This window comes from Humulus lupulus, chromosome 6 (genome assembly GCF_963169125.1).
Source record: "Humulus lupulus chromosome 6, drHumLupu1.1, whole genome shotgun sequence".
In the NCBI taxonomy this organism is placed as follows: domain Eukaryota; kingdom Viridiplantae; phylum Streptophyta; class Magnoliopsida; order Rosales; family Cannabaceae; genus Humulus; species Humulus lupulus.
Window position 1 is genome coordinate 47,197,243 of NC_084798.1, and position 10,316 is coordinate 47,207,558.

Below are 10,316 nucleotides of genomic sequence, written 5' to 3' on the forward strand. Positions count from 1 at the left end.
AAAAACAAAAAACATATTTTTAATTAAGGTGCCAAACACCTTCAATAAATATTAAATGAATTATTAATTTTTTTTTGTGTAAATTTACATTTTATGTATTGAAGCACAATTATAAATATTGAGTCAAATATAGCATTAACGAATTTTTTTTTACTAAATTTGGCACAAAATTTATATATTGCATTAGAGATGATATTAGATTATGTATCTTTCTAATTGTATCTTTAATTTATATTGATGATAAATCCTTGAAAGAAATTCCACCATATATATAATCGCCACTCAAGTTTCCTATCAAAATGTGCTCTTTCCTTTTAAGCAACAGTGGTTTCTCCTCGTATAAACAATATATTATTAATTATAAAAAAATTAATAATATATGTTTTCAATTTTCAAAACGCTAAAACTAAAATAATAATTTTATACTAAAACAGTATTTTGAGTAGTGAGTCATTGAATTTTATTTTATAGGTTTGGTAACTTCCATTTAACTCCATTAGATTATAGAATTGAATTATCGAAACCAAATCCAAAACCGGATCTTAGAACAATGGTAGTAGTAGTGCTAAGCAGAGGTCGCTCTTTCAGATTCTTCTTCCTCTTCTTCTTGATGTGTTTGCGGAACTAGATTGATTGAATTTGAGGCCTAATCTCGTTCTTGTCGATCTACGTTTATCAAATCCAGAATCCACAGGTGAGTTCACAGAACAAGAATGTCACTAAAATTTGTGTAGCTTCGTCATTTCTAATTCGACTAATTTTCCAAATTTGTTAATCTTGCCCAGATGGTATTCAAATCTAAGATCAAATGGATTGCTCTGTTTGTTCTGGTCTTGTCTTTCGTGTCTTTGATTCGCCATCTCTCCATCGCAAGGTCTTCCTCTGTCGACATGGTTCAGTACAGTGCCCTGGCCGGGTTTCGCGATGATTTCGCTCCCATTCTTGGAAGACAGGTATGTCAATGAAGATTTACAATGCATCTCAACTAGCTTATATGGGTTCAAATTATATTAATTAATGGGTTTGTTTTATGCAATGGAACAGAAATATCGGAATAAGAAACTCTGGGGTGTTGTAAAGTCACTGCAATCCTTGCAGCCTTATGCCAACCCTAGAAGCAACTATGCTGGTAAGAATTAGGTACTAATACCGTTGTTCATGCATTAGTTATTATTATTGCTAAAAGAAAATATTATCTCAATAAGTAGCCTAGACTGAGAGTTATGATCCTTAATTATATAAGCAAATATGGTGACTAAATATTTTGCACATACTATTGTTAGAATTTCTTGTTTTCCGCGTATTGTTAAGTTTAGCGTGAGGACAATTTATATATCATATATATAAATATATATGTATGATAAAGGTCTAACCCTAATGGATAGTGAACTACTTTAGTTGGAGGATCCTCCACCATCAATTGAACTAGTTGGTGTAATGTGTACTATCTATTAAGAAAAAAAACTTATGTTTGATGCGGTTGTTTCTTATGCTATATTATGCATGTAAATTGTAAACTGCTCCCTATCTCCTCACGTGTTTGTGTATGTTCCTTATCAAATATCTGATTTCCTTCTTGTTTCAATCACCCATTTTATTTGTAGATGTTAGGATGCTTATGCAAAGTTTTCTGATACTAAGCTTCTATCTTGCATCAAATATATTCTAGGAATGTGCAATAATACTGAATCTGTTTTAGCTATGTCATTCTGGGTTTTAGTTGAAAAACATTTCTTGCAGTGTTGGGTAAAGGGGAACCTATTAGAGAATTTAGCTAATGGATTATTTTTCTTTGTTTTACAGTACCAAATAAACAAAGTAATGGTTTCATTTATGCAAAAGTATTTGGTGGATTTGCAAACATAAGATCTTCGGTAAGGTTTAATCAATTTGTAAGTCATCTGTATGACAAATATCTACTTGGAGTTAATTAATTTTTTATTATTCTTCCAGATCTGTGATCTGGTCATCATATCCAGGCTTTTAAATGCTACTCTTGTCATTCCAGAGATTCAAGAGACTACTCGCTCAAAAGGTGTCAGGTACTTAATGGTAGTTTCCCTGATATTTAACTTATTGGTTCAAGTCTAGTAAATTATTTGTATTAACTGCACTTTACCTCTTATTCAATATATATTTAGCAACAAATTCAAGAGTTTCTCTTATCTCTATGACGAGGAGCAATTTATAGCATCACTTACCAATGACATACTCATTGTTAAGAGCTTGCCTGAAAATTTGAAAGCGGCGAGGAGAAAAAATGCATTTCCTACTTTTAAGCCCAAAACATCAGCAACGCCAAAGTTTTATCTTAAAGAAGTGCTACCAGCATTAAAGAAAGCCAAAGTTATTGGTTTGGTTATTACAGATGGTGGATGTCTGCAGGTAATTTATCCTTGTATAATCTCAAAGGTCATTGAGCTTTCTCAGCAATAACGTGTATATTTTTAGCTACGATGGATTTACTGCAATGAATCGAAAGTAATTTGTCTACGCTAGCTTCAGTTCCCTATCTGTAGGGTGAGTCTGAAATTTATGAATTTTTTTTAGCAGTAGTTGCTGTTTTTATTAACCATATCAGGTTGCTTGTTTTCTAGGGTCTTAATATTACCAAAACATGCATTAATTGATGATGTTTTTTTATTCCTCAATAGTATGAGGAGGGGAATAGGTGGTTGACTGACATAGTTTGAAATGATTTCCTTTCATGTACAAGGCCTTTCCATGATCAATAGGAACATCCCATCTAATAAGTGGCAAAGATGGTAGAACCATAGTAGGAAAAAAAACCTTTGGAATGTTTGCCACTATGGCTATTTTTTTGGCTGGAAAGAAACAATCGAATCTTTGGGTTTTTGAAACTAAGATCTCATAGTTTGTTAGTTTACTGATGTGATTGGAGATTGGTGTTTATGTTTGTAATTTTTTATGATTCCGTGTTCTTTTACTAATCTTATATAGTAATAACATTGTTTCCTCTTTTCAGTCTATCCTTCCATCTGGCATGTCTGAGTTTCAAAGGCTTAGATGCAGAGTTTCTTTCCACGCTCTCCAATTTCGACCTGAAATTAGGGAGCTTGGGCATCTCATGGTAGATAGGTATGATTTTCAATCTCTCTTGCTAAGATTTGAATGCATTTGGCAAGATATTGATATATAGAGAACTTATGCAGATATAGTCTTGAGGTCTATAGGATTTCTGAATTCAGAATATTAATTTGCTACAAAAAAGGATTCAGTTGGTGCGCAAAGGACTAGGGGTTATTAGATTTAGGCTTTGTGGCTTAAGTTTGAAAAATGAGTGCTATTTTTACAAGTTATTTTGATTTATTCCTAGGTTTGAATCATTTGATTTGCAGGGAGATTAGATAATAAAAGAATAATAAAAGAGCATCGATTGCCAATGACACCCTAAATCCTGCTGTAAGTTTTTTGAAATAATATCTGAAGAAATTGACAAAGTACTTTTAAGTAGGTTGATTCACCAAGTTGCAAGCTACTAGAGATCAAATGTAATAAAAAATAGTGACTTGACCTGGATTGGATTCATGATCCACAAGTACATCTGACAGTTGTATGTCCGAATGTCTATGTAGTAATTTCCGTTATTTTTCTCAATTTCTTTATATATTGTCTTTCATACAGGTTACGAGCATGGGGCCAACCTTTCCTTGTTTTTCATCCTGGCTTAATCAGAGACACCTTGGCATATAACGGTTGTGCAGAACTTTTTCAGGTAGTGGTTTGAACCTTTTTCACTTTTTGTCTTTTTCCAGGATCAAAGTACTCTCTTTTACTCCTCTAGTGAGAAGAAAGAACTAAAGCAAAGCAATACCAACTTTGAGTCTTCAGTGATGCAAATCTTTAAAGTTGCATACAGTGTTACATAATCAGTTTGGGTTGGGATGATCTGACTCATGTCATGATTCCTACGCGTTCAGTGGTCCCTTTTAGGTTATGGTCAAATTATTCTAAGCACACTCTGGCCTTTCACTACATGTTAATTAGGTTCGAGTCCATTTGTAGTTTAAAATGCGTTAGTGAGCTTATTTATATTATTGGCATGGGTCCTTGTTTCTTTGCTATTTTGTTTTTTATTTTTTTGCTTATCTTTGTTTCGTTTAAGTTTCATCACATTTTGGTGTTGAAGCTAACATTTGTGCCTCTTAGGGTTAATGGTATTGTTTTTCATACTAGTGTTTCTGAAAATATGCTAGCTAACGCAGTATGCTTTGTAGGATGTTCATACCGAACTCATACAATATCGAAGGGCACAAATGATTAAACGAGGGATTGTTAATGAAGAATTAAGAATAGATTCTCACATGCGAAGAGAGAATGGTTCATGCCCACTCATGCCTGAAGAGGTATGCTTTGTGTTAAAATATTTTACTGCACTGATGTATAATTTGTAGGAATTCTATTGTTTGTGCTGTTTGTTCGAAAAGTACACTTTGGGTCATGTTGAGGTTTTTATCAACTCTTGAAATTTGCATTAAGATATTATTTGGTCAAGGTTTACAAAAGTGGAATTGATTTCTGGATATTTGATATAGTAGAACTTTTTTTCTTTCCAATTATGCTTTAAATAGAAATTTAAAAATATAATACCACAGTCAACTCTGAAATCTGTAAAATCTTCCTCTCATTCAGATTTAAAAAAACTTTAGATCCCAAGAGAATTCTTCTATTCTCTCCATTTTCCCATTTCATTGCAAGCTGCTATAGAATTATTATGAGAACCAACAACTCTGTACAGTAAAAGGACTTCTATCTATCGAGGGTAATTCTCTCAACCATGAATCATCCCAAAATCTAATTGTATCACCCTTCCCTGGTTTAAAAGTGACATATTTGAAAGAAAAAAAAATCATTGTATCATGATGAATTGAACCTTGGAGTTCTGCAAGTAACTCTGAAAGCCTTGGAATTGTCTCACCTTTCATAGAGAGATCATACTTGCTTTTGATAACTATATGTATGGCAAAGTGTTACCTTTTCCTGAGGAAATCTCCACAGCCATTTCATAATTAAAGTTTTGTTACCCAGCCCTCCAAACTCCTTCCCTACTAACAAGCTTCCATACCAAATGATGTTTTCAAGAGACAAGCAAAGTTAGATAGGTTGCTGATATATGAATATGTTACTTTATGAGATTTAGTATAAGCACAATCTAATTTAATTTCACTAGTGTAATTCATCTGAGTGGTCAGATATCAGATAATGGAATATGTAGTGGATATGATCTTGTTCCTCACTTTCCCCCTTTTTTCTTAAAGAGGGCCTAATACTAACTAAAATAATTATTTGTGCTTGCTTGCCTTTATTTTCCGTGCTATATTTTTTTTCATTACCCTTTTCCATCATTGAAATTAATGTATTTTACTTTAATCATTTTATTTATAATCTAAATAGTTGTTCAAACTTATACAGGTTGGAATTCTCCTGCGAGCAATGGGTTATCCTCCTAAAACCATAGTATATCTTGCTGGTTCTGAAATTTTTGGAGGTCAAAGGGTTCTGATTCCTCTGCGTGCCATGTTCGCTAACTTAGTAGATCGCACTTCTTTGTGTACAAAAACAGAGTTGTCGGATTTGGTTGGACCAGAAACGCCTCTTCCACTTGACCACTTTCAATCACCTCCAGCCAAAAAAAGTGAGGAACAAAAAGAAGAATGGAAAAAAGCTGGTCCAAGGCCTCGTCCTCTTCCTCCCCCACCAGATAGACCTATCTATCGACATGAAAAGGAAGGTTGGTATGGTTGGATTACTGAGACTGAAAGAGAACCTGACCCTTCACTGGTGGATCTAAGAATGCAAGCACATCGACTTCTTTGGGATGCTCTTGATTATATTGTTTCAGTGGAAGCAGATGCCTTCTTTCCTGGTTTTAACAATGATGCTAGTGGATGGCCAGATTTTTCTAGCTTGGTTATGGGACATAGACTTTATGAGGTTGCTTCTTCCCGAACATATCGACCAGACAGGTTAGAGAAGCATGAAACTTTTTCTTTATTTTATTGTTACTCAGTTTTGGAAAACAATACAACAAAACAAATGAAAATAGGAACTTCATTTCAGAATTGACATGTAAATGACGTAATAATTAAATGGAAATCACCATGTTTGTCACTTTCTGACAGCACAATTTTAATTAGAGTTAATTTCACATTTGACTTTGTCCTTTCCAACATTTGCTCCTGAATTTTAATATATATTTACCCTAATAAATGTCATGGTGCAAATTTTGGCTTCATTCGTTGTTTGTAAAAAATTGGATGGAAAACACTTAATGTGATATTACATCATCAACCATTAATGGTTGAATGATATTGTAGTCAAAATAAATCCCCAAAAAAAATTATAAATTTCATGGTTGTTGGGCTCTCAATTTTTGTAGCTTCACAGGGGATATGACTATGAAATGGCACTAACTTTGAATGACTTTATACTGAAATTTGCATATATGTAGTAGGGCGATTAATTTAGCTTATAAGCTTTTAACTTTTAATCACATGACGGCTCTTGTTTTCTGTCAAAATTATTTGGATGAAGGATGAACAATGACATTAGGAGTGAATCTACAAAATTATCATTTTTCAGAGTTGTCAAACATCTAAATTTCGAAAGTTAGATGCTAAAGATGACTTGAACCGTTTTGGCTATCGCATTCACATAAAGTTGGTTGTTTGTCTAATTTTATAAGCAATTTGATATTCAAGTATTATTCAACTTGTTGAAAATGTTAATTTATTATCGTTTCTGTGCTTTAACTCTATCTTTTGTATGGTCATTTTGGATTAGAACCATTGTCTTTAACTCTATCTTTTGGGGGACCTTATTTTTAGTTATTAATTTAGTGTATAAACAATACTATATTTCCATCTGGAAAAGATGAAAAGAGTAAGAATTTTTTTTTTTGGAACCTGTTGTTATTTATTTGATTCTAATACTTGTTTGTTTAAACAGGAAAATTCTTGCAGAACTTTTGAATGTTACTCGTGACAATTTGTACCATCCAAAGCACAATTGGACACTCGTAGTGCAGGAACACTTAAACAAAAGCTTGGGTGAGGAAGGCCTTATTAGGCAGTCCCTATTGTCGAAATCGGCCTCGTTCATTTCACATCCACTTCCCGAATGCTCTTGCAGAATAGCTTCTGCAGAGACTTCAAATATTGTTAGAGGCGAGGATGGCCGGGTTTTATATGATGGTGAAGAAGAGTGCCCAAAATGGATGCAACATGATGAAGATATTGTTTCAGAATCACTTGCAGAAGAAGAAGAGAAAACTGATGAAGATGAATTGCCAGAATATGAAAGCAATCTGGTTGAACAACCTGAATCAAATAGCTCTGGCAATACTAACACATCTCTATTATTTGATCAGGATGAAGAAATGGATCCAAACGACTAGAATTGGATTTCCAAAATGATTTTCTTCTTGTTCTTTTGCTGTATATGTCAGTCTCCAGCAATTTCTTCTTGAATGGTAAGTTTTTGAATCGGAGGGTATAATGGCAAAGTATATATCCTTAATACGTGATTTCTACAACTTATTTTTTGAGTTTGTTATCATATCCATTCTTTGAGTAGATTCCGGCCCTTCTCTGGCCACAAATGGAGAAAATATTTTCATACCATTCATTTAGCAGACTTTTGATGCTTGAGGATAGAAGAATCAGGAGCAAAATTTGATCATTATGTTGATTATAGGTCAAGTTTATATATACATGATTTTGGATCAACTGGCGTTGTAATTTTGAATAGGCTACTAATGACTACACCTTAAATGCTTCAATGAAGGAATTGCATTTTTTGAGAATGATGTTAATTTATTTTTCAGGGGGGTCAAATTTTGACTAGAAACTTAATTTGTTGTGTATTAATTAACAGAGTTAGTTTGGCATAGCTTTCCTTTCGGGGCAACATTGGTTTATTAAATAAATTTAAGTACTTTTATTTTCCATACATGATTGTAATCATGTCATGTTTTATTTATTTGTATTGGTTTAATATTGTTCTAATTTGATTATTAAGTTGGCATTTTGTGCCAATTGCTTTTGAAATATTTTTACTAGTCAGTTTAGACAATGGATTATGAATTAATTTTTTTTTTTACCGAAAAAAGGAAATTATATTGCACTGAAACAAAAATTACATCAACAAGTTCTGAAACAGAGCAAAAAACATCACCAGTTCACAACTTCCTAACAAACTCAGCAAGAGCTCTATTCTTGTCCAGAAAATTTTGACTCAAACAACCAAGAAATCTAGCTTTCAAACTCAATTTAATCATACTATCTAAACGATGAGGAGAGAAGGAACAATGAGCAAAAAAATAGGCATTTCTATTACACCATATACCATAGACAGCAGCTGCCAAGGAGGCTACAGCAATGCGATGCATGATATTTTTGGGCTTCCCTTCTAACCACTTCTTCCATTCAACAAATTGCTTGGGTCAAATGCCAGAACCTAGCTAAATTTTAGTTAGCTCCCAAACTTGATGAGAGAAGCTATAATCAAAAAACAAATGCTGATGAGATTCCTCAACTCTCTCACAAACCGGACAAAGACTAGAGACCACTGAAATCTGGCACTTAATCAAATTATCTCTAGTCAGCAAATGGCCAAGAACCGACTGCCAAAGAATGAAACGATGCTTAGGGACTGTAAGTCTACACCACATTGCCTTTGCAAAAGCAATTGGATCTCTCTGAAGCCAATTAAGATATAGAGACTTCAAGTTCAACTTACCATGCACAGCCGAGTTCACTAGATTCACTTCAGAAAACACCTCTCTCAAATAGCATAATTTACGCCAATACCAACTAACATCAGATTTCAGATGATAAGTCCAAAAAGATTGACCTTTAAGATATATTGCATCAATCCACTTCACCCACAGCACATCCTGCTTAGAAGACAAAGCCCAAATAAACTTGGCCAATAACACTTTGTTCCAATTAGAGCCCTCTTTGAAACCCAAACCACCTAAAGTTTTAGGAAGACAAACTTCAGACCAAGAGGAATAATGGAATTTACTGCGATTGGCGTTGGATCCCCATAAAAAATTACGACATAACCTATCAATTTCTTGAATGACACTGAGAGGAAGCATAAAAATATTCATCCAATAGTTACGAATGCCCAGTAAAACCAAGAAAATCAACTGAGTTCTCCCTGCAAAAGATAAGTGTCTACTCGCCCAAATATGGAGTCTAGCATGAATCTTCTTGATAATCTCACCACAATCAGCTACTTGCCATCTCGTAGGTTTCAGGGAAACCCCCCAAATACTTTAAGGGAAAAGACCCTTCATTTATTACAATAGGTCTCAGAATATTTTCCTTCATATCAGCTGCCACACCCCCAAAAAATATGTGAGATTTTTTCAGGTTAGCAGACAGCCCTGAACTCTGGCTAAATCTCAAAAAACCATCAATTAAAATTTGAACTGATCTAAAGTTCCCCTTTGTTGACCCAGGATTTGGCCAACTGACACGGAGTCAGAATATGCTTGATATGAATGAATGTGTAGAGAGAAACGTAATGACAAAAAGTAATAACAACACGATATTTTTATAGTGGTTCGGCCCCAGGATCTGGTAATAACCTACGTCCACTTAGACTGTTATTGATATGAGAACCAAAAGAGTGATCAAAGAACAAGGGTTCAATGAGTTTCACTAACCTCTCAAGAACAATACAATATCACTAGGAGAATTACTATAGTCTCAAATGATTCAAAAGCCAAAAGCCCTTCCTTGAGCTATCTTTTTCTATTTATAGGCTCAAGGAGGATTACATAAGATTGTTACAGATATTCTTTCCTGAATAATCGGATACTCAGGAGATTGTGTGAGTTAAATTCGGAATTTACAAAGATCTTCTCATTAATGTTGCTTTGTATGCGGAACTATCGACCATACTGGTTGCAGGTAAGACTAGGCTGCTTACTGCTTCAAATGCGTCTTCTGGTCGATACTCTAGCAGAGCCTTTCCAGGTGTCAGCCACGTGTCCAGGGATCACTTGCCACGTCATCAATGATAATTTTTTGGATAACATTTGCCCCCCAAGTTTATTTATCACGAGCAATAAATAAACTTTTGAACGAACGACTCTTCGGTAACCCCGCCTTACGTGTCAGAACCCTTCGTGTGTTCTTGGAAAAAGTAACCTACTTCCGTCTAATCACGTCTTTTCGGTTCCCCAGAAATAATTTGACGGGCATTCCGCTTCCCCATACTTCGAAAAAGGGAAACTGATGATTACACATTTTTAATGCCACAGACAAACTTATATAATACCT

The 10,316-nt window shown here is 34.3% G+C and overlaps 1 protein-coding gene across 1 annotated transcript; it reads left to right on the top strand.

Moving 5' to 3' along the window:
* Positions 1–429: 429 nt before the first annotated feature.
* On the top strand, positions 430–7,971 carry LOC133782141 (protein EMBRYO SAC DEVELOPMENT ARREST 30). Its single transcript, XM_062221350.1, has 11 exons — positions 430–694; positions 786–953; positions 1,045–1,129; positions 1,804–1,874; positions 1,954–2,042; positions 2,142–2,385; positions 2,987–3,099; positions 3,646–3,736; positions 4,239–4,367; positions 5,434–5,987; positions 6,970–7,971. Exons 2-11 carry the CDS (start codon positions 786–788, stop codon positions 7,415–7,417), a joined length of 1,992 nt encoding a protein of 663 aa, XP_062077334.1. The 5' UTR covers positions 430–694; the 3' UTR covers positions 7,418–7,971.
* Positions 7,972–10,316: the final 2,345 nt, after the last annotated feature.